Here is a 25147-nt window from a genome sequence, read left to right as displayed (position 1 = left end):
ATCTAAACAAATCGTGTTACACTGTAATCGTACGGCATGAATAGAGCCAAAAAAAGAACCCCCCCCCCAAAAAAAGAAAAAAAAGGCAAAAGTCACAATTGTGTTTTTTCCCATTTTTCCCACTAAAAGAATTTAAGTTTTCCAAAACGGTACCATTGAAAAATAGAACTCGTCCCACAAAAAACAAGCCCCCCTGTAGCCAAGCCACCGGAAAAACACAAGAGTTGTTTGTTTTTAAACTTGGGAGGAGAGAATGAAAACGACGTAAACAAGAAGGGCTGCAGCAGGGAAGGGGTTAATAACAGAGCCCAGTCCGCTGGTGTGAGCCCAGTTATTGCAATGGACAATGGCATCAGTGACCTCAGGGGTTCCCATGGAAACTACTGCAGCGCCAACCAGTGTAATATATTCTAGAAGACTCTGCGGACACCCGGGCGCACGCACTGGATCTGACGTTCCTGTACGTGCTGACGTAACGACGGAATCTCCGGCGTTACCACGACTCCATAGTAACGGTAAGCCACGCCCATTCTTTAACCACGCCCAGGAGGCGGACCAGAGGTGACACTGGGCGGAGGGTTGCGCGGACCTGAGCGGAGGTTCCAGTGTGGTTGGTAGAGCGCAGTGTAGGGTGACTACAGGTGATAGAGAGGCAGGGAGCGCCATAGTGTGTCACACAGGAAACTGCGGCGAGCGCAGGAAGCGGGGCTGCACGTACACACGGCCGGCTCTGCTGGGCGCTACCCGGAGGTCATGGACCATCAGTACCTTCAGCCTGCCAACCGCTACCAAGTGGTAAGTCACCTGGGGGACTAGTGACGTCATGCCGGGAGTGATGTCACGGGGGATGGGATGCAGTGGGCCCTCTGCAGTGCGCTGCTGCCGTTGTCTGGCTGCCTACCTGAGCATGGGGGTGTTATGTAATGAGGGGCCTGCCGCTGCTCTGCCGTGGATGGGGCACTGGGGACAATACTGGGTGGCATGGATGGGAGCACTGGGGACAATACTGAGTACTGTGGATGGGGACACGGCACAATACTGGGTGGCATGGATGGGGACAATACTGAGTAGTGTGGATGGGGACACTGGGGACAATACTGAGTACTGTGGATGGGGACACTGGGCAAAATACTGGGTGGCATGGATGGGGACAATACTGAGTAGCGTAGATGGGGACCTCGGAGCTGTGGATGCAGACACTGGGGACAATACTGGGTGCCATGGATGCAGGGACTGGGGACAATACTGGGTGCCGAGATGTGGGCACTGGGGACAATGCTGGGTGGCCTGGATGGGGGCACTGGGGACAATGCTGGGTGGCCTGGATGGGGACACTGGGGACAATGCTGGGTGGCCTGGATGGGGACACTGGGGACAATGCTGGGTGGCCTGGATGGGGACACTGGGGACAATGCTGGGTGGCCTCGATGGGGACACTGGGGAAAATGCTTGGTGGCCTGGATGGGGACACTGAGGGCAATGCTGGGTGGCCTGGATGGGGACAATGGGCACAATGCTTGGTGGCCTGGATGGGGACACTGAGGGCAATGCTGGGTGGCCTGGATGGGGACAATGGGCACAATGCTGGGTGGCCTGGATGGGGACACTGAGGGCAATGCTGGGTGGCCTGGATGGGGACAATGGGCACAATGCTGGGTGGCCTGGATGGGGACGCTGAGGACAATGCTGGGTGGCCTGGATGGGAACACTGGGGACAATGCTGGGTGGCCTGGATAGGGACACTTAGGACAATGCTGGGTGGCCTGGATAGGGACACTTAGGACAATGCTGGGTGGCCTGGATGGAGACAATGCTGGGTGGCCTGGATGGGGACACTGGGGACAATACTGGGTGGCCTGGATGGGGGCACTAGGGAACATAACTGGGTGGCGTGGGTGGGGTAAATATTGGGTGTCATCATCCAGGCGGATGCCGCATAGAGATGATAGAACTGGCCATAGTACCCCATGGACGGGGAATCGCTGCTCCTACTTCTACAGATGTACTTTGTGCCTCATACAAGGTTGGGTGGCGAATCACGGCGGTGAGGTATAAGGCACCATTAGGCTTAATGACATGTGCCTGCCGTTGTTTCTGTGGCACAGAGGACAGGGCAATGTGGGCACTGATACAGCACTTGGCATGGGACCACTATGGTGCTTACCTGGGTGGGTTCACACCTGTGCTGGGGATTCCACCTTTCTGCACCATTTGGGGAGTAGGAAAGGGGAACCCCCTGGTCCGAACTGTTCTGTCCCAGGACAGAACTGAACAGCGCCGGACAGATCTTTCCGCGCAGCTGTTAGACAGAAGAAAAAGTACTGCATGCAGGGCTTTTCTTCTGGTATTTTCAGCCGCCTCGGTGACGTAACCTTACACCAGGGGATCCAACACAGATGTGAAACCGGCCGGACTTCTCTGTGTCGGCACTGAGACATCTTTTAAAGTGACCCTCCAGTTTCAGTACAAAGCTGTGTCCCGGGTCCAGAGGGGCATATAACCAGTAGTTGTTCTTCTCTGCCGCCCCTCCAACCCTCCAACGAGTGCCCTGTTTTCACCCATCTAGTATAGCTGCAGCAATTTTCCAACTACCTAATGCACACTGTGCTCTGCTGCCTGATTGGCCACTGCTGATCACATGAACAGCTCTGACCAATCAGAGAGCAGGTATGGTGCATTGGTAGTCTAAAGATTGCGTTGGCCAACTTGGATGCCCAAAAACAGGAGCCAGAACTAGTGGATCAGACAGATGGCAGAGAAGAACAGCTGAGGCTACATATCCCCTACATCCGTGGGCCCGGGACAGAATCGTATGCTGGAGCCGGAGCGTCTCTTTAATGAATGAAAGGTTGTAGATGTGGAGAGACATTGGGGCTTGGTGTATGAGGAGTGCCGTAAGAGAACAGAGGGCGGCACTATAAATGGCATGTGGCAATTGGCAGTCTGTACTGATCTGTTATCAGGGGCCACAAGCTATAAAGGGGTAATCCGGTGTTCTATGCATTTCTGGAAAAAAAAAACCAAAAAACTAAACAGCTCACTGAAACAGAATGACTAGTGGCTTCTTGCTCGGTGCCCAGTTGGGGGCAGTGTGTACACGGGCATTTGAGAGGTTATTCGGATGACTATCGGCCTTTGTAAAGGTACCTTTAGTATATCAACATAGTCCCTAAAGAGGCCAAATATCTTTTAGTCCATTTGTCTCTGTTCGTCCGTGATCCCAACATCATTGCCGTACGCCCAGTCTATGTGCGTCAGCAGCTTCTAGTCGCGTCACTTCCCCTACTTTTGGCACGTGGTGTGGAAGTTATCTATAGGTCACTACAGCGTTGGAACTGCGCATGCATGGACAAGCAATTGGAGAATTTAGAGAAATTAGACCCTCAACTGCTGCTGACATCAGTGATGACGTACCATTCCTGCCTCGGCTGGAAGTTGAGGCTTCTCATTGAAAGGGAATGTCATCAGAAGTTAAAAAACAAAATCTCACATGACCCGGAGACAAATTGGGGGAATGCGGGACTGTCTGACATGTGGGTAGATGAGAGAGTGCTCGATATGGATGTGCGGGGCCGTTGGATTAATGATGTTTTCTATGGGTAAAGGTAAAGTCCCCCTGGTGCAAGCACCAAGTCACGACTGACTCCTCGGGTGACGTCACATCATAACGTTTTCTTGGCTGACTGTTTTTGCGGGGTGGTTTACCATTGCCTTCCCCAGTCATGTTTTTACCCCCCAGCAAGCTCGGTACTCCTCTTACCGACCTCAGACGGATGGAAGGCTGAGTCAACCCTGAGCTGGCTACCTGAACCAAGCGGGGATTGAACCCACAACCTTCAGGTCCTGAGCAAGAGCTTAGGACTTCATTTCTTCTGCCTTAATGGTATCAGTAGTTGTAGAAATGTCCGGGAGATCCCTCCATATTTGATGTACACGGACCTAATCGTAGATTTAGAGCCTCTTTATACTCCTTCTGGATCTGATCGGGGATCCATTGGATCATATCCCATGTAGACTCTCCTACTTGTTCTGACTGTTGGTGGCAGGACCTGTGTCTTGTGACTCCTATCTGCTATGAAATCTACCTCCGCGTACCATCAGTGGATGACGTTCTTGCTTTTTTCTGAAGGCCTGGGGGTATTTCTTCTGGTTGTTGTCGCTGCCCTCGAAAGAGAACGGACTTGGGTAATTACGCAACAGGCTGTATACTTTGAGCCAGCACTTATCTATGGTGGGTAGAGTCCAAGTGTTGTCCTGTCGGTCCTACCTCTTAGTGTATTACTGCACGTCTGATTGATTCACAACTCTGGGAATTCCAGAAAAGATTCTTATTGGTTTGTTCCCACGGCTGAGGAAGCGGTTCCTATAAGATGTACCGGAATTGGCATTAAATAGTTTTCTGGTTTTAGATCCTTTAAAGTATCTTCAAGGTGGAGCATTAAAGGAATGTTTTATCTTGTTACTATTTATTTTAGATATATGATTTATTTCTGGAAACTCTCCTGTGATACAGCTCGTGGTCCGCATATATGCCAGCAGGGGGAGATATGGGGACCGGTCAACAGGGGCAGAGGATATGGGGAACACTCAGGGGTAATATTGAACATTCAGTCTTAGGTTGCGTTCATACATGGCGGATTTTGTCGCACAACTACGAACCTCATTTTTTTTTTTTGAATGGAGTCCTATACATGAGAGATGTGGGAGAACTCACGGCATGCTCTGTCTTTGTGCGTTCCTCAGATTTCCTCGCCCATTGTTTTCAATGGGACAGGAAAACTCATCGCATGGCGTGCACACGAGTGGGATGCAAGGTTTCCTATTGAAGTCTATGGGAAACACTTGCCGATTCTCCAGCGCAGCTTTCAGGATCGCAACCTCATTGAAGTGATGGGAGGTGTTTTTGATTAAAAAAAGCCCCGTAGCCACCGATTCATCACATGAGTGTGATATTGGGCTGAGTTTCACGGCCCGATATCGCGCTCAGCTGTGTGTAGGAAGCTGTAGGCTGGGTTCACACGGGGCGTAAATCCGCAGAAATTTCGCAGAATGACTGTGAGATTTCTGTGGCAGAAATGCAGCTTTAAAATGCGCGCCGTCCAGTGCGGGTTTTGAAACGGCTTCGCCGCCTGCATTACACTGTGGCTGTCTCTCCTCATAGAGAGGCCACAGCGGAGACTGCGATATAATTGACATGCCGCGGCTTTGAATACCGCATGGCAGGTCAGTTTCATCGCAGCGTAGGCAGTTTCCAGCACAATATTAGGCTAAGTTTCTCAACCGGATATCGCGCTCGCCTGTGTGGATTTAGCCTTAAGGACCCCTTACATGGGCGATGACTGATGCCGGTATAAATATGATCAGCAAGCGTAGGACAAGCGGTAACCTTTTTCTTGTTTTTGTTACAACTCCTGTGGCTGGGAGGGGTATTATCTCTTCTTAAGGAGACACCTAGATGGTGAGGAGACTTATAAGGCCATGCATGCTCCTCTGGGAAATATGCGCAAATAAGAACGATGGAACAATATCTCTGCAGCACCACCTATTGGTTGGCAGTATTTATGTAAATCAATGTCAGACCCTTTATACAAGTCTTTATAACAATGATTGAGAATTGAAAGCCAAGCCAGAATCCATACACAGACAGCTGTTTCTGGGTTTTCGCCCCTCGTCAGGGAGCAGTAGGGTTCTGGCTTGGCTGGTGAGAGGCCTGTGACGTGGGTTGGGAGGGGATCATCTCTCCTTAAGGAGACACCTAGAAGGTGAGTGAGGAGACCTGATGATTTCCCATGTAGAGCAGGGGCACACTGCTGACAACAATGGGAAGTGTGCGGGAGGGGAGCAAACGTCCTTCCTAAGAACCTCCCAATACTTGTAACACAAATGTTGATCGCTGCTCGTTGGGAGCAATTTACCTGCCCAGGTTAAAAGACTGTTCCTTACATCTTACAACCTCCATATTTGGGGTCCGTGCATGGAAGCACTTATATGAAAGCAGGCAGGATGGGGGGGGGGTTATATGTTCCTGATATCGCGCTTTACTTGTTACATACCTTTCAGTTAGTGACGGTTATTTCTTGGTGGCATGCAGTTTAGTAGACATGAGGATTCATGCGCAGGTTATGCTGTTTCTATCATATAGGGGCTTGTTGCTGCCAAGTTTTACCCTGAAGTGGATTGATCTTGACAGCTAAAGTGCAAAGGAAGGAAATTATATAATGGTGTCTATTATAAAGCTGACAATATGTGTTGAACACAGCTTACCCCCTCTCGGCCTCATTAGCATGTGCGGAAAATAGAAAAATAAATCTACAATGAGACAATAAAAGCAATTAGAAAAAAAAAAAGAGTTGAGGGGGGATTTTTTTTTAAAGTGACATATGCTGGAGGCACATGCTCTGAATCTATAAAGAGGCACACACCTCTTAATAAATGTGGTGCATCTGTGGCTGTCTGTAAATAAATCTTGTTGTTTGCATAGCGCCAACTTATTCCGCAGCGCTTTCAGGTAATTATTATTTATTACCCCCCCCCCCACCAAGCTGGGTACTCATTTTACCGACCTCGGAAGGATGGAAGGCTGAGTAAACCTTAAGCCGGCTACCTGAACCAAGCGGGGATTGAACAACCTTCAGGTAGTGAGCGAGAGCTTAGGACTGCATTTCTGCTGCCTTAACACTCTACACCCCACGAGGCCCTTGTAGGCCCTACCAGAAAGTGAAAACCGCACCAGTTGTTAGCATAAATTTGCGCTATCACTTAAAACAGATTGTAAGTCTTTCAGGCTACAAGATGTCAATCACACTCTTGTGCAAAAATAGCATGCAACAAAAATTGGGACTTTTTTTTAACCATAAGGCCTCAGTCAGACGGGCGTTTTTTCGCGCGTTTTGCGCATGCGCATGCGTTTCGCGCATATATAGAACCAATAGTTCGCTATGATATCGGTCACATGTCCGCTTTTGCGAAAAATTATAGGACACGACGATTGGCAAATCGCGCCTATCTGCGTTCGCCGTTTTATGTGCGCACCAAAATAATTTTTTTCGCCGGTCAGACGAAGTTTCATGCGCATTTTGATGCGCACGGCGATTTTTCTCCGGTCAGACGGGCGTTTTGCAGCGACGATAAACGCGGGTAGGTGCAGATTTTTCCCGCGATTTTTCACCTCTGGTCACGCGATTTGCGCATGCGCATCCGACATGCGATGCGCAAAACGCGCGAAAAAACGCCCGTCTGATTGAGGCCTAAAACTGACACCAGGCCTGTGATAAACTCCCCCAATGGGTTTCAGTATTCGGTTTTATCTTCCCACAATTCTGCACTGATGGTTTTCTCCGCTACATGTGGAGGAGTCTATAATGCTTCATACATTGTACTATTATATTTTACAGCAGTTCCGCAGCAATAATATTGGCCCATTCATGAAATGAATGGGGACTTAGACTGTAATACCCAAGTTAGGCCATTGCAATAGGACCGGAGCTATCTGCTTGTAGTTGAAGTCAGCTCTGTTCCCAAGTACTGTGGTTTTGTGAAGAGCTGATTGGTTGGTGTCTTAAGCTTCAGGCCCCCACCGATCTGCTAGTTTTGACCAATCTTGAGGTTTGAGGTGAGGCTTGCATGATCTAGATTTGTTTCTCTAGCACATCCCACAGATGCCTGATTGTATTGAGATGTGGGGGAATTTGGAGGCCAAGTCAACTCCATGTCATGTTCCTCAAATCACTCTTGAACAATTTTTGCAGGGCGCTTTATCCCGTGGAAGAAGGCCATTGCCATTAGGAATACCCTGAAAGGGTGTGCTTGGTCTGTATAGATGGTTGGTACAGGTCGGACTGTGTTCTCTTGTGGCGTCCCTTTTGCGTTTTGGATATGGATGGTAATTGTGGTTTTTCAGCTCATCGGCTTCTACAGGTGGAGTACACTGAAATAATGTGCTTCACTAGAAGCCCATCGGCAGCAAACTATGGGATTTTGTGATAAAAGTGGCTGCAGTTTTCGGCAAAGTTTTTGATGTTCAATTTACGTGAACATCAGAAACTCCAGAGGAACACAATGTGGCAAAACGGCCTCAAAGTCATCTGAACAGGAATGCCAGGACCCAAGGTTGGCCAGAGCAGCATACTGCCTCCACCAACTTGCCTACTTTTAATAGAGCAACCCAACTCCCTCTCTGTCTCACATGTACCATTCTGTCTACATGATGTAAAAGAAAACGTGATTCTTCAGACCAGACCACCTTCTTCCATTGCTCCATTCTCCGAGTCTGATACTCATATGCCTATTGGTGATGGATAGATGTGAACTTGGACACTGACCAGCCTCTTCTATGGGATGAGACCTGATGGGCCATCCTTTGCTTTCCCAGTGCATCAATGAACCCTGAGTGCCCATGACCTTAGTGCCACTTCAGCGGTTGTCCGTTGCTGGCTCGCTTTTAGTAGGTAGCAACTCCTGTATAGGCCAGTCGTTTGGCGTTTGTTCTGACCCAGTCATAAAGCTGTCATAATTTGACCCATGTCAGTTGCTCAGATGCTTATTCCTTCCTCTTTTTTTTTTTTTCTGCATCTCCGCTGACTTCAGGTTGACCGCAATTCCTCCAGTTACTTACAAAGCCCGACACTAGTTTACTGCCAAGTGTCATTCATCAAGCGTGATGTCAGCCATTGACACTGGGACTGTCCACTTGACAGTAGATCAGCAGAAAAATTAAAGAAGATAGGCATTCCACCTCCTTGGCAGAAGACTAGGCTGGCCCTCTTTAAAGGGATATTCCGAGCATTTACTATAGATGACCTATTCCCGCCAATCAGCTATTGATGACCTATCCCCAAGATAAGTTGATTCTCCAGTGCGCTGCTAGTGCAACGGGGCCAGATGTCCGCATTGGTGGTTAGGGCCGGGAATCTAATAGATGGCTTTACCCCAACTGAAATCAACGGTAGCGATGTTCCCTATTACACTTATGGCTTCTCATGGCAATCCAGAGCCGGACGTATAATAGGTGGCATCACTCCCATTGATTTCGGTGGGAGTGAAGCTGGCTGATACACTTATGGCCCTGATGACCGATTCGGATGTCTGGACAAAGGATTAGCTGATTTATTTTATTTTCCTAAATTGAACTCTCGTTTCCGGTTGTCAGAGTTCCTCTTCTTTATATAGCGTGTTACTACTCACTGCCTCTTAAGCCCCATTTACACGCAACAATTATCGCTCAAAATTCGTTCAAACAATGTCTTTTGAGTGATAATCGTTGCATGTAAATGCTACCATCGTTTGCTTTTCTGACGAACAAGGATTTTTAGTTCAGCATAAAATCCATCGTTTGGCTGGGCAGCTGATAGCAGGGACCGCACGCTGTGATTCTCCATGGGAGTGCTGATAACATTGTATTCAACTGTAGTCCCATGGGAGAAGAATAGAGCTGTATGCAGATAACAGATCACCCACTGTTATCTGCATACAGCGAAGGGAGGCTCATTTACATGGAAATGAAGCTACTTAGCTATTATCTTTCTCCCTATCTTTCGAAAAAAATTTTAAGTGATCATCTTTGCATGTAAATGGGGCTTTACGTTGTCACTGAATAAGTAGATTACAATGTCCTTGCTCATGAATTGTCACCCTGTAGTACGGTAACATTCTGGATAAACCTGTTTAGAAGCTGGTTGGGACGGAGCTAGGGGTGGATTTTGTTGGCTTTTCTATTTAAATGCTTGTTCTGTAATGGATCCTAAAACTGGGCCGTGGAGCCGGTCGGGCAGGGAACCTGGGGAATGTATCCTCTGCTGAGACGTTTGTAGGGCAATTAGTGGCTTGTAAAGTTCCACGTTGTGCTGACCTGATCCTGCGTTCCTGCATTATGTAATCTGCCCTGCTCATAAAGTGACTTATTTGGGTGATGCAAGTACTATATAGCAGGAGCTTGGCTACAGCGCTTAGTCATAGGGGCGATTTTAATGTCTTGACTCCTGTCTGAGTTTGAAGCTGACAGAACTTTGACCCATTAAAGTCAATGTGTATATTCAGATATCAGTTTGTTTTTTGGGATGGTGGGGGGGAGAAAAATTTAAAAATTCCAGTATGTCCTGTTCTAGAGCTATTCTCAGACCAGAATTGCCCACTATTGCTTGTGAGAGTTTGCGGATGCACTGTGGATCATTCTCACAAAAAATATCCACAACCCACCTCCAGCCTTCTCCCCACCTCCCTAATTGATTTTAACCTTCAAATCCGCAGTGAAACCGCAAATCTATTTGCAGATGCACTGTGGATGGTAGGCTCCCATAAAGATGAATGGAGCTCATCCATGCGTGATTCACGGTAACATGAAGCATGCTACGATTTCTTATCCACGTGTGGCATCTGCAAATCAAATAAAAACAAATCCGCAGGTGTTAAATAAAGTGCAGACGTCCAATGTTTCCCAATGGGCGGCTTGATTTGCAAATCTAATGCACAGATTCCGCAGATCAAATCCGCCCGTGGACATTAAGCCTAAGGCTGGGTTTCCAAGGAAATTCCGCATGCATTTTTAAACCCGAGCCTAAGCAGCAAAATAGTTGAGATTTGCAAAAATTTTGTTCACACGCTGCAGACAAGCCGCGCAGAATTCAAATCTGCAACATATCAGTATTGGCGCCGTTTCCACTGTAAGCTCTCTTCTCTCTATGGGGAGAGATTTTTCGCAGCGGAATACAGACTGAAAAGCGTTTTACCGTGCGGACTGCGATCGCAGAATCCGCACTACAAGTCCACCCATGTGAGCCCAATCTAAAATAGATGTGTTCAGATGTACTTTTTTACATGGACCAATGATGCGGAAATGAGGGGGAAATAATGCAGCATGTCTTACTTTGGTCTTATTCATGGACCAAAATCGCCCATGAAAGAGGTTTTCCATTTTTAAACTATTAATGGCCTTTCCTCAGGATTGATGGGGTTCACACTGCAGTGTCCCAGCCTCGTATTACAGGTACAGTTCCCATTCATTTCAGTTGGAACTTGGCCTGCAATACCAAGTCTTACCACTACAGTGTGAACGGAGCTGTCTGCTTCTTACAGCAATCAACTCACTACACAAGCCCACCAACCTAGAGAACAGCTGATCTGTGGAGGATTCCTTGAAATGGACCCACTACCAATCTTCAGTACTGGTGTATCTTGACGCCACCAGGAAGTAGTGCATGAGAGAACACTGACAGCCCAGTGACGCCCCCTGTACCTCATTGGCTGATGAGATAGCTCCCCTGCAGGTCCTGGAAGGTGAGTATCATCTTCCCGTCCCAGCTTCCAGCCAACAGTTCTCCTCCCCGCTGCTGCCGTCAGTGTGGCAGGCTCTCTGGAAGTTTTGTTTACTTCAGGCGGCTGCACTCTGTTGGCCGGCCCTTCTGCACTGCTGCTGTGAGTGTGGCAGCCTCCCCGGTCGGCCCCAGATGTCACCTCCGCCAGTGTGTTCACCGGCCCTTTTCCTGCTGCAGCTGTTAGTATGGCAGCCTCCCCGGGTGCCCCCACATGTAACCTCTGACATTGTGTTCCCTGGCGCTTCCCCGCTGCTCCATTCTGTCCCGATTTGGCGATAGCAGGACATGCACTGTATGCTGAGCCAGCGGCACCAGCTGAGTGCACTCCAGACCTTCGCCGCCACCGCTGCTGCTCCACGGTGCCTGTGTCCCTTTTGTCCGGAGTGAGCAGCTTGCGGAGGTCAGATGGAAGTGGGACGCAGGTTACGGAGGGCAGATGCAGCGACATATTGCTGCATCCTGTGTAGAGATTTTTGCCTGCCCTGGAGGGTTAGGGTAAGTTATTATTGTCCTGTTAGGACAATAGGATGAAAGGGGGATAGGATGTCCCTTTTCGGACAATAATCCCTTAACCGTAACCCTCCAGGGCAGGCAAAAAGCTCTACACACTGTACTGCTAGGACCTTAATAAAATACGACTATCGGGAGCTAGGGGTGTGACAGGGGCGTTCTTCCATCCAAGCCCTTTCAAACCCCTAACTTCCGGTGGCGTCAAGATACACCAGTACACCAACCTTCTATTGATGATCTTTGCTGAGGATAGGCCATGACTAGATTACTACTAGACAAGCCCTTTAAATTCTATGGCTGCATTAAAAAAATGCAGTGAATCTGCATTAGCATCTGGATTCACTAGTTGTCTTTTTTTTTTCTTTGTGCACGCTACTTTTTGTGGGTTAAAACTGGCATCACTTGGGTTTTCTTCCTGTGTTTGTTTTTTTTGTTTTTTTGCACGCTTGAAAAACGTAGTAAACATGGATGCAACACAGTCGTAAAAGACGCTCATATGCCCCAAAAATGCACGCGCATTGAGGATGGTGCATTTTTCATCCACCTGTGTGAATGAGCCCTTGGATTGACACCCATCTGTACAATGACGTCTTTACAAGATCCCTTCATCACAGTTGTGTCTTTTTTTCAGTTTGTGTTTTCTGTTACTTTTTGCTATCCATATGCCAGTAAACCTGGTAGTGCTTAATGTAACGTATATATTGTTTGTATGTTTATAGGCATTCATCTATAATATATTCATCTACTAATAATTAATAACCCCTTAACGACTGCTCATACGTCTTTTGACAGCGGCCGTTAGTAGGCGTTATTCTGATGCAATCGCCTTTTTACGGCGGCTGCACCAGAACCTTAGTACGGGGTTGCCATGCTGGATAACAGCCTGGCACCTGCTCAAACAGCGGGAATGAGCGAAACCTACGATTCCCCCCCCCCCCCCCCCCCGTTTAATCCTTTACGTGCAATGGTCAGTGTGACCGCGGCCTGCAGAAGGCTGACAGAGGAGGGGTCTCCCTCTCTCATCCATCGGACCCCCTGTTATGTGTTCCCTGGAGACTTGATATGGCCTCCGGAACCACCAGCTACAGTGGCATATGAAGCTCGACCTACACAATTTGCCCCACAAAAAACAAGCTCCCATATGGCTATGTTGGGGAAAAATGTAAATTAAAATTGGGGTGTGGCCTGGATGCCTAAGATGGGAGGTCACAAGAGGGTGAACTCACTGACCTCTTAGCGACAATCACTGTGACTTTTGAGGACTGCCAGGACTGCTACGAGGGGCGGAAAGCTGTGAGAAGTCAAGCGATGACCAGGAGACTGGCGGTAAAAGCAGTCCGGAGCGGTGGGCCGAGGATTCTTCGCTGAAGAGGAACTGTAAACTGGCTTCCCCTGCCCCTCGCTCCTTGGATTGACACGGCCACAATCACCGCTGCACACAAAGAGGAGTGGAGATAGGCGCTCACTACCCCCACAAGAGGGAGATACAGGAAATACGCTATATGAAGGATAGAGGTGGAATCTCTTCTAAACCCTGCAGATCAGGACAAACAGTGGAAGAGGAGATGAGGGATCCCATCCTTAACCTAGCATGTTCCAGCCAGACAGCGTCTGAGATATGGTGTTAGCTCTCAGGGCTTCTCTGAAAAAATGATCTCACAGCCCTAAACAATACAGTCAACACTGCTATATCAGACCTAGGAGAAAGGGTAGAGCACCTAGAGTCAAAAACCAGTGAGATAACGAGCTGATAGAAGACCATTACAAAATGGTGGAGGAACTAGAGGCAATCAAACTCGAAATGGAGGACCGCAATAGACTAAGCAACATTAAGCTCAGAGGTGTAGCAGAATCAACGTCATCGGAAGATTTGCGTAAATTCGTGCAATGTCTCCTAAAGAGTGTAATACCAGATTCTAACCCTGAAGAACACATTCTTGAAAGTCTGCACAGGCTACCAAGGCCCCAAACCATTTCAGAAAACGCCTAGAGATGTGATCATACGGGTCCCCTTCATCATATCCAAGAGGCCATTATGAACGCCTCCAAGGAGCCTAGGGAGCTACCTTCTCCCTTTGAAAATAATAACCTGTTCTCTGCCTGCTCACCAGCAGCAATGTTAGCCCGGGAAAAAATTTTCCCTAATAATGCCAACACTTAGAGAAAATTAAATGTTCTACAAGTGAGGCTTCCCGACGAAGATATGTATCAACTGAGAAGGGACTTCTCATATCATCACAAATTGTGATGAAGGCCTCTCCCTCCTGAAAAAATGGGGTCTCCCTACACCAAAAGAAAACTGGTCACAGAAATGGGCTAACCGCTAATTTAAGATTACAAGCAGAGACATACTGCGATAGTTCTCATCGCAACTGAGGAGGTACTATCCTGAAGATGGCTGAACTGTATCTACCCCAGACACTGACCTTCACTAAATGGGTTCACAAGTACCTAAACGGTCTAGAATGTCCATTTTCTTTACATCCACTTCAGTTTACATTCTCAAGTTCTAAAATTGAAGGGATTCCCGTCCCAATTCGTTTCCCCACATTACCCTTCTAGATATGATCCACACACAAAAAATAGGCCTCCAGCAAGAAGAAGCCACTCAAGAGATACATAAATACTTGTCAGACCAAGATATGAAATCAACACCTATATATAGCTAACACAGGATCCACCATTCATAGTAAGTGATTTTCACAGCTCACCTCCTCCCCCTTTCTGAACCTCTACACAGGTCCCACTCTTTTATAGAAGTCAATGGGTGCCTTTCTTTACACTCTGTGAATGGCCCATTGTTGTGGTGCACCAGTTGCAATTGGGAAGTAGAGCCAGGATGGCATCATAATGTCAGCCCTAGTCCGTGTGACCACGCCTTGGGTGCCAAGGTGTGCCGATCTCTTGCCACTGCAGAATGTCCCTTAGGTGTTTGGCTGTTGGAACTCCCTAAGGCCGCTCTCACACAGCCTGTTTTCTATTGCAATTAGCACAGTGCTTGAAATGCCGCACTAATCGTGGTACAACGCCTCCATTGATTTCAATGGGGCTTCATAGACCTCCACTCGAATATGGAGTTTCTAACGCTGGGATTTTCAAGTGCGTTTTTTTTTTCCTTTTTGGTGCTTTTTTTTAGCACACCTCAAGACCCATCGTTTTTATGGGGTGCGTTAAAAACACTGTACAAAGCTGCACGAAATCACGGTAAAATGCAGCAATTTTGAACGTGGCGTTTTGTAAATGCATGTGTGAGAGCGTCATTATGGTTTCCTGTCGCTGCAGAAGGTTTCTTTGGTGCCCTCTTTTGGGAATTCCTTAACAGGCCCTTCCTGTCTACCCAGCTACAATATGTCCTGTGGTGAATGGACTAATTGGACAACAGGGGGGGTGGGGTGTTCCTTTAGCTAGCCAATCAGCAAAAATGGAAGCGTGTTTACTCTGGATCTGCCTCTAAATGGGTGCTGGTTATTTTCATGCATGAGGGGTCTGTTGTGATCATCTGCAGATAAGGCCTCTTTCACATGGGCGACAAAGTTGCAGGATTTTGTTGCATTGCTACAATGCTACAAATCGCATGAATGTGAAGCCCATGGTTTCCTATGGGTTAATTCACATGTGCGATATTTTGTAGCATGCGACATCCTGTCACAAAAACCCTTCGGGTCCGGCGATATGCCCGCAACTCGTGAGGTTTTGTAGCCCATGTTTCCATATGGAGCCTTCCTCTCTGTTGCATTACATGGCACAAAAACGCAATTTTTGTGTTTTTGTGCTGTGCGATACAACTTTGACAGTAGGAACTCCTACTTTCCAAGCCATAACCTAAGCCCTGGCTGCAGGGAAAAAAAAACATCCCTATAGAAGCGCTGTGAGCCCGGCCACATGTTCTCCCCAGGTCCCTGGCACTATTCTTCTTTATCTCTTCTGGCCGGGGATTGAAAAATCCCCATCTTCTAGAAGTGCTGCCTCTGATTGGCTGACGCTTAGCCAATTGCAGCCATTCATCGAGCGCTGGCTGTGATTGGCTAAGTGTTAGCCAATCACAGCAAGCGTTTCCAGGGGGCAGGGATTTTTCAATCCCCGACCAGAAGAGATGAAAAATAGTGCTGGGGATCGGGGAGAAGATCCAGCGGTCCCCGGACAGCGCTTCTAAGGTGATATATCTTTTTTCTGCAGCTAGAGCTTATTTTTGGCGTGACTTCAATGGAAGCCGTCCGCACACAATCCTTGCTAAAATGGAGTATGCTGTGATTTGTTTTCCACACACTGAATCCGGAAAACAAATCCACATGTTAATTGAGGTGCGGACGTTCATGCTTCCCTATGAGTGGCTTCAACTGCATATCTTCACCCGTGCGGATTACGCAAGTCTAATCCGCCGGTGGACATTGGGCCTTACTGTGAGCCTTATTTACCTGTGCCTAGCTCTGGTATATAACTTCCATCTGCGATAAGTTCTTCCCTACCCTCCATCTATGGACAGGCGAGGTCCCCTAGGTTCGAGATGTGGAGCTGACCCTATCAGGACGATCACCCTGCCCTTAGGAAGCGTTCGCCTAGCTGAAGTTGGTTAGGGAAAGGGTTCCCTTTCCTGTATTCTTGTTATTGCTCGTGTCCCCCATTTGTTTAAATATATATATTTATTTGTCTTTCGTTGACACAAGTATTGTCTAGGTGAGGTGTATCCAGGACATTTGGGAGGGGCGCAGTTTTCTTCGCTCCGCACTAACTTAACGCCTGTAAGCCATGTTTCTAAATTCTGTTAACGGGGTCACTACACAGAGCTGAGATTGACACCTTCTGCTTTGACCTTTGTTATAGTTACGTTGGCAATATGCGTCAACTCAGCTGATCAGCTGGGTTCCCGAGCGGTGGACCCCAGATGATCAATTGATGATCTAGCCTGAGGATAGGTCATCAATAGTTTTTGTGCCTGAAAAACCCCTTTTAACCGCAGTTCAGACAAGATCTCTGCCCCCGTAGTCATGTGCGGACAATACAACAAAAAATCTACAGTCAGAAAGTAAAAACAGATGAGAAAATGGAAAATGCTTTGCTATCTGGTTTGTAATTAGCAAAAAAAGCATAGATGACACATTCCATTTAACCACTTCCTGCCCTTGATGTACATGTGTGTAATGGAAGGGAGGCAGTTTGTGTAAAATGCTATAGATTTCCAGCACATCGATGGCGTGGGCTCAGGCACTAAGCCAGCATTATCTGCAGCAGAAGCAGGCTGTACCTGCCTGTTGGGGTCCGCTGCCACGGGGCAAACAGCTGATTGGCAGGGATTCTGATCAGCAGACCCTCTCAGATCATATATTGATGACCTATTCTGAGGGTAGGTCATCAGTAGTAAAGTCCCGAAAACCTCTTTAAATAATGTAACCTTTAATGTAACCCTCTGTTTTTGGGACTAAATTGTGTGCTGGGACCGGAGAGGGAGGAGGTATATTATCTGTAGTTTTTCTTCTTTGCCATCCCTCCAATCTGCTAACTTCTGGCCAAATTTTCAGCTATCCAAGATGCCTGTGCAATCTTCAGACTACCTAATCCCCACAGTGCATTAATAGTGTTAAACTACCAATGAAGTATACCGGTTCTATGATTGGCCAGTGCTGCTCATTTGATCAGCATTGGCCAATCAGAGAGCAGTGCACAGTGTGCATTAGCAAAATTGAAAATTGTGCTGGCCATTTTGGATGGTCAAAACTTGGGGCCAGAATTGGCATGTCAGATGGACGGCAGAGAAGAACTGCACATACCATACCCCTGTCCCTTTTTGTCCCAAGACAAGTGGGGTACGCCTCTTAATAAATTTGTCACACTTCTTGGCTGTCCATGCTCAAAATAGGCAAATTTAACCAACAATGAGCAGGCATAGATTTACCCCACAATTTACAGATTTTGGGAATAATTTATGATAATTCCGTTGGTCTCCGGAAGGCCTTGGCCCTGGTAAACCCTGCCTAGTTTTCCCCTCACTTTTAAAAGTGGCGTGGGAAGCACAAAATGGCAAAAAAGTCACAAATCTTTGTGCGGAAGTGTCATGTGCCAAGGTGTGCCATTTATTTTTCATGACCTAAAACTTTTTGTGTACAATGGTTAGTAAACTACCCTCTATAGGTTTCTTCTTCATTCTGTGCTTTTGTGGCAAGGCATTTACTCCTTGACTTCCCTCCTGATTTGATATAGGAACTTCGTGAAGAATTCTTGACTAAAAGGTTGTTTTTTAATGCTGTACCCCATAAGAATGGCGTGAAGGCGAGTTGTATCCATGGTCAACCATACAGATCTACAGAGGAGATGGAAACTGCTGTGAGTGCAGCGCATACAAACAAATGAGTGTACCGTTTGTGTGCAACAATCTTCTAGACTAAGGTCTCATGCCCACGGCCGGGTCGGATTTCACTTGTGAAATCTCACATCGGAATCAGACCCAGCTCCCATCAGAGACCCTATACTCACTTCTCCTTGATCCACCGCGAGCGCCTCGCCCGGTGAGTTGGCACGGTGCAGCGGAAGTATTGCGGGATGGACGGCTTCCATTGACTGCAATGGAAGCCGTCCGCATGTTTTTCTGCACAGAATAGAACGTGCTGCGATTTTCCCCCGCAAGTGGAATATCACAGTTAATTTCCACTCGTGGGCATGGGAGAATGGTTTACCACAACATGTCTATGGACTGACATTGCTGCGGAATTCGCGGCGGGTGTTTGACCGAATTCCTCAGCGATAATCCAGCCGTGGGCATTAGCCCTACTAATAAAAGCACCTAACTATGAGCTTGTTCCCCCGGTAGGGAGTGAAGGTGGCTAACAAGGTCCTTACTGCTAAGCCCTCCGTGTATTCCGTGTCCTTCAGGGTGCGGACCGGAGAGGCCCTGCAACAAAGGGTTAGTAGCAGAAAGCACATTAGTTTGGGAAAGAGCTGTCTGCCAAAAACCCAAGATAGGCGAGTATTTTGTGCTGCAGCTGTGTCTAGCTTACAGATCATTGCTGATATCTACTATCAAAGCCATCAGCTGTGTAAGCATGACTAAGTCAAAGCAAGGTCTCCGGTTATGGCAGCAAGCAACGATCTTGGAAATTATGAAAAAGGAAACAGAAATGATATTCGAAAGCTGCAATAGACGGGTCCTGCACATATATGAACGGTCCTGCATTTAGGCACCTTGCTGCAGATTGTACATATGTGGATGAATACAGACTCTAGCTCCTAGGTGGAGGAGCATTACTGCAATCCACCAATGTACGAAACCCTAGGGTAGCCATAGACTTTAGCTTGTCGTTTGACCAACCCCATACACGTGCATGCTCTGTTCGGTTGTTCTGCATGCAGAGAGAGGGGCAAGCTACTGCAAGCCCAACTGCCTGATCCCCGTCCCTCTGTGTCTGCCATTGGGGGAGAACACAGTAGATGATCAGCCACACCCATCAAAATTAGTTTTCAGCTGAAGTCCATCTAATGTCTATGGCTAAACATCCGAGCAATATGTGTCGTTTGGCGAGAAGAACATCAGCCCATTGTCCTCCTCTAATGTGGTTATAATGGCCTTACTGAAACATTTGACAACATTATTATTATTTGGTTATGCTCTACAATAATTGGAAAATGACCCATTCTTTGACTCCATACTAGCTGGAGACCTTGCTATAGCTAATGAGAGAAGAGCATGAGACGCCATTTCCACATTCACATAAAGTAGTAACGTTGGGTCGGAGAGCAACACCATTACATAAGGTTGGGACATCGACACAAAAATATTGATCGTCGATGCATTTCAGTCTTGTTAACAACAAAAAAAAACCCTGACCCGCAGCATGCTCTATATTCCAAAAATCCCACATAGAAGTCAATGGAGATGCGCAAATACGCGTAAAGTATGCTAGGAATTGCAAGAAACACTGCATAACTGCGCAGGAAATAGAACTCATTAGACTAACTAGCCATTTCACTTGGTGCAGAATTTTTTGCTGCACACAAATTCACATGTCTTGCAATTTGTCTTGCATTCCAATGCGCGCACAAAAAATGCATCCTACGTTCTGCAAATACGCATACGCTTGAATGGATATGGCCTTGGGCTGCTTCCACGATTGCGGCGGGGCTTCTGTTTTCGTGCTCTATTAGAGGATCTACACGGCTCCGGATCCGTCTTACAACATAACTGAACAGAGCCGAATGGACCCCATTAACTATACTGAGGTTCCGTTTGGTTTCTGCTCAGCTGCCCGGCATCTTACTGGGCGATAAGGAGCTGCATGCCCCAACAGTTTTAGAAGTTGTTCATGGTGGCAAGTATATGAATCAGCTAAATTGTGTTGTTGTTGTTGTTAGCCGTTTAGTCATTCACGACCCTCGACAACCCTAAAGGCTCCCGCCCTCTATGTTTTTTGGATTTGCGCTGCTTCTTTCAGTTGTGCGATATCCATGCCAGTATCAGCTTTGACAGCATCAGCCATCTTGGCCTTTGGCGTCCGGGTCTTCTTTTGCTGATCAGTCCAAGCATTGTAGATTTTTCTAGTGACTCTGCTCGCATTACTTGGCCAAAATCCGTGAGTCTGAGTCGGGTTATCTTGCCCTCCAATGATATATCGGATCTTTATACGATTTAGGACTTCTCTGTTTGTTACTCTCGCCATCCAGGGCATACGCAGCAGCTTTCACCAGCACCACAGCTCAAACGCATCAATCCTCCTTCTACCAGCTATTGTCGCAGTCCAGTTTTCACATCCATACATGGCTGTGGGGAAAACAGTGGTTTGTGCTATCCTGCGTTTAGTTGTTATACTGATGTGCTTCACCCCAATGCTATCATACGTTTTATCTCCGCCATAGATTCTCCAGCCAAGTCAATTTTTGAGCCAAGGAAGATGAAGTCTCGCACGCATTCTATGGCCTCAATGTTGATTTTTTTTTTTATTTGAATTTGGCCATTTTTTTGCAGTTGTCATAATTTTAGTCCTCTTTAAATTCAGGTAGAGGCCCATTTTTTCACTTTCAGATTTAATCTTCCATATCAGCTGCTTCAGACCGGCTTCTATTTCTGCAAGTAGCATCCACATAACAGAGATTGTTGACGTTTCTTCCACCTATTTTCACCCCGATTTCTAATTTGTCTAGGTCAATTTTCTGCATGATCACTTCCGCATATAAGTTAAACAAGAAGGGTGAGCGAATGTAACCCTGTCTGACGCCTTTGCTGATCCCAAAACAATCTGTGTCCCCATTCTGTGTTCTCACATTGGCTTCTTGATTGGTATAAGGTGATTTAACTAGCTCTAACTCTTTTAGGACTTGCCACAGCTTGTCATGGTTGGCGCAGTCAAAGGCTTTGATTTAGTCGATGAAGCACATGTAGATATTCTTTTGGTATTCTCGAGCTTTTTCCATGGTCCATGTCAGGTTTGCAATATGGTCACGGCTGCCCCATCCTCGCAGGAATCCTCCCTGCGCATCAGTGACTGTTCTCAGTGTTTCCTGTATAATTTTGAGAAGGCCCTTTCTTGCATGCCGAATGAGGGCTGTTGTTCAGTAGTTGGAGCAATTCTGGGAGTTGCCTTTCTTTGGTAGAGGGATGAACACAGATCTTTTTCAGTTGTGTGGCCATTGTGTGAATGCCCATGCTGCCTGGCATAGCTCTGTGATGGTTTTCACTGGTACTGGCATCAATACCTTTGCCGGTATGTTATCTATACCTGGTGCTTTATTTTTGGCTAGTTGTTTCATTGCCATAACCACATCTGACTCCATAATGGAGGCTCCAACTCCACAGGCTCCACCTCATGCAATGGTCCAGGTATGTGGTTGCAGGCATATAGTTCCTCTGAGTATTCCCTCCACCTATCCCTGATACTCTGTTGGTCATTCAGTTCCTTCCCATTTTTGCCTTTGATTGTGCTGTTGCATGCCAAGAAACGTTTTCGGGCCATCTTGACCTGTGAGAATAGGCCTCGCATATGGCCTTCATGGCTTCTGCTTCGAGTTGTTTGCAACGCTTATTCCAATCCATTTCCTTGTTTTTCCTTGCCGCTCACTGAAATTCGGCATTTGGTTGCCGAACTCCGTCTTTGTTGCTGGACGCTCTTACTGCTCTTCTTTTATCAGCTATTCTGAGGGTTTGCTCAACCAATAGCATCATTTTTCCTGCTTCTTATAGGTGAGATGCTCACTGGCGGTTTCCATAACCGTGGACTGTATACCATGCCATAGTGATGTGTCAAGCAGTTCAATTCTGTTTTGTTATTATTATAAACTATTGCACAAACTTGTTGCACTCGTGAATAATGCATAAGATATTCATGGCAGAAACGTAAACCGTTTACGGAGTGATGTAACGTCTGGGATGGCCATTCAGTGATTGTCAACACACCTCTCCTAACTAAATGAACACCGTTTCATTCAAGATGTCAAAGCCGTACACCCTGCCGTACCATCAATTAATGCCAGTGGATCCAAGGGCTGTGCAGCCGGCAGTTCTGCTCTACTGTGAACCGCACTATTGGCAACGTTTGCCTGCTCAGTGACAGTTCTTCTTCAGGCCTCTCATACATGCGTTTTTTACTGCGATTACAGCGGTGTTTTGAACGCTGCGGTAATCGCAGTATAACACCCCCTTGATTTCAATGGGGCCTTGAAGACATGCGCTCGATTACAGCATTAAAAAAGCCGCAATTTTCGAGCGCTGTCTGCTCTATTTTACCGCGTTTAGCACACCTCATCACCCATCACTATGAGGGAGTGGGCTAAAACCCGTTGTCAGAGGCAGAAACCTGCGTCCCAAAACTAAAGTAATATCACAGCAAAACGCCGCGATCTAAATCACAGCATTTTGCCGACCACTTGTGTGAGGTGAGAGTGGCCCTAGGTTAGCATAGTCGACAAAGGTCAGTGATAAAACAATATCCAGAATGTAACAAATTTTTACTTTTTTCCCTACATGTAAATGGGGTTTTGGAAACCTCCTGCATGTGTTTGTACTACAGGTGGTCATGGAATTATGGTTAAAAATCGGCACAGAAATTTGCAGTAAATCCACCACATTTCACTGAGTCTTAAGGCTGGCTGTCCACTGGCGATGCGGTATCCCACGGCGAAGCTCCGCCATGGGAGCCGCCGCCCAGGAGCAGTAGACGCTGCCGAATCTTCGCCGGTCAGCCCTATCTAATAGATAGGCTGACCGCGGAGAATCAGGGCAATTCGCAGAATGACAGGTGCCGGCGCAATCGTGGACAGGTGCCGGCGCTTTCCTAGCAATGCAACGATTTACCGCCGGTGAATACACTGCCGTGGACATGCAGATTAGATAGCTATCTGGCTAATGGCTGTCATACCGCACACAAAACGTCCATGAATTTAGAGAGGGAGGAAAGCCTTTAGTTTTCAAGGAGATAACCTGCTGACAAAGAATCGAGAAGTTTGAAATCCAACAACCCAATCTTTCTCTCCCTTGAGAGGTGGAAGGCCCTGATATGCATCTAATGGCGCTCTGAAGCTCTCTTCTATTGGGCTTTCGTTGTTTTTTGATGATCAGAATAGTGTAGTGTGTCGGACTATTGTCTCACCTACACAAAAACATACACCACGGTACACGATGATATGTAACTATACATGGTTTGCAGCTGGTTGAAATGAATTGTGTCCAAGGCTAGTAGTCCTACACATGAGATGAATGTTGGCTAATCCCGTGGAACTGGCTGACCATCTAATATGTATGGTGATGCCCCAGCTGTTTGTTGAAGGCTGAGGTCGGAGGAAAGAAAGGTCGGGCATATTGAATTTCAGCATGCCTGATCCTTTTGTTCTCTGGGGACATAAGTCACCACCAGTTTTGTCCGGCAGTGGCTTACCTACTTCTCCCCATTGAGAATGCATGCATTCATGCCAAGAGTGCATGTGCACCGGGGTTGGGAGGAATGGCTCTTGGCCGAACGCTTGTTCTGTTGTCATCGATATATAAAATGTTTGGCCAACTTCAGATTTTTTCTCGCTCAGTATTGCATCCAGAGTGTACGTGTGATCATAGAGCGCCACTTGCTGAACCTCTCGCTCTTCTAATCCGGTTGTTTCCCAGATGAGCGCCCAGGTGAAATGTATTTTTTAAGGGTATAGAGCATGTTGATGGCACCTCTCCAGTGTTGGGTGCACCTTCCCCCGGCTACTCTGGTAACACAAGAGTATAATTATTGTATTGTGTGTTTCAGGATAAGTCCGGTTGTGTCACGAGACGGCGGGTCCCAAGCTGCTTACACGATGTGTTTAGTATTCACAAGTAATTTGAGTTGTGGCTTTGTATAATCTTTTAATTCTTGTACATAACATTGTTTTTTTTTTTTTTTTTTTTTTTTTTTTTCATCTGTTTTTATGGAAGGTTTAATTCACATTGGCAGCTTTAATCCCGTTCTTAAAGGTGATTTTCATTTTCTCTGTAACAAAACTGTGAGCAATTTCTTATTTTACAGTCACCATGCTTAACCCCTCAACCCCTTAGTGACCGGGCTTGGTTGCTTTTTTCTATTTTTGTTTTTTCCTACTCCCTTTTAAAAAATCGTAGCTCCTTTATTTATCCATCGACGTCGCTGTATGAGGGGTTGTTTTTTGCGGGACGAGTTGTATTTTTCAATGGCACTATTTATTGTACCATATAATGTACTGAAAAACTTTAAAAAAATTCTTAGCGGAGAGAAATGGAAAAAAAAACATTCCACCATCTTTCGGTGCGTCCTGTTTCTACGGCGCACAAACTGCAACAAAAACGACCTGATATTTTTATTCTATGGGTCAGTATGATTACTACGATACCAAACTTATATAGTTTTTTTTTGCTGTAGTACTTGTATTTTTTTTTTAAAGATATTTAATTTTTTTCAATTATTTTCTGCGGTCATTTTGTGTGCGCAATAACTTTTTAATTTTTCTGTCGACGTAGTTGTGCGAGGGCTCAATTTTTGCTGGATGTTCTGTAGTTTACGATAGTATCAATTTGAAATACATACAACTTTTTGATCGCTTTTTATTGCATTTTTTCTGGGAGACAGGGTAACTAAAAAAGTGTATTTCTGGCATTCTTTATTTTTTTTTTTCGGACGACGTTCACCGTGCAGGAAAAATAATGCACTAATTTGATAGATCGGACTTTTACGGACGCGGTGATACCAAATACATATTTTTATTTTATGATTTAGATTTTTTAATAATAGATATGGCAAAAGGGGGGTGATTTTAAACTTTTATAACTTTTTTTTTTTTTACAATTTAAAAAACTTTATTGATCTTTTTTTTTTACTTTACTTTGAAGTCCCCCTGGGGGACTTTAACATGCGATG

At 46.5% G+C, this 25147-nt stretch overlaps 1 protein-coding gene across 1 annotated transcript in view; it reads left to right on the top strand.

Annotated features, from left to right (window-relative positions):
• Positions 1-561: 561 nt before the first annotated feature.
• Positions 562-25147, top strand: part of NDFIP2 (Nedd4 family interacting protein 2) — a 105338-nt gene continuing 80752 nt past the window's right edge. Inside the window, exon 1 of the mRNA XM_066580755.1 lies at positions 562-795. Within this exon, the coding sequence (XP_066436852.1) occupies positions 754-795 (42 nt within the window). The 5' untranslated portion in view covers positions 562-753. The remainder of the gene's footprint in view (positions 796-25147) is intronic.

This window comes from Eleutherodactylus coqui, chromosome 1 (assembly GCF_035609145.1).
Source record: "Eleutherodactylus coqui strain aEleCoq1 chromosome 1, aEleCoq1.hap1, whole genome shotgun sequence".
NCBI classification, from domain to species: Eukaryota; Metazoa; Chordata; class Amphibia; order Anura; family Eleutherodactylidae; genus Eleutherodactylus; species Eleutherodactylus coqui.
Note: the sequence above shows the minus strand (reverse complement) of the source record. Positions and strands in the feature narration are given on the sequence as shown.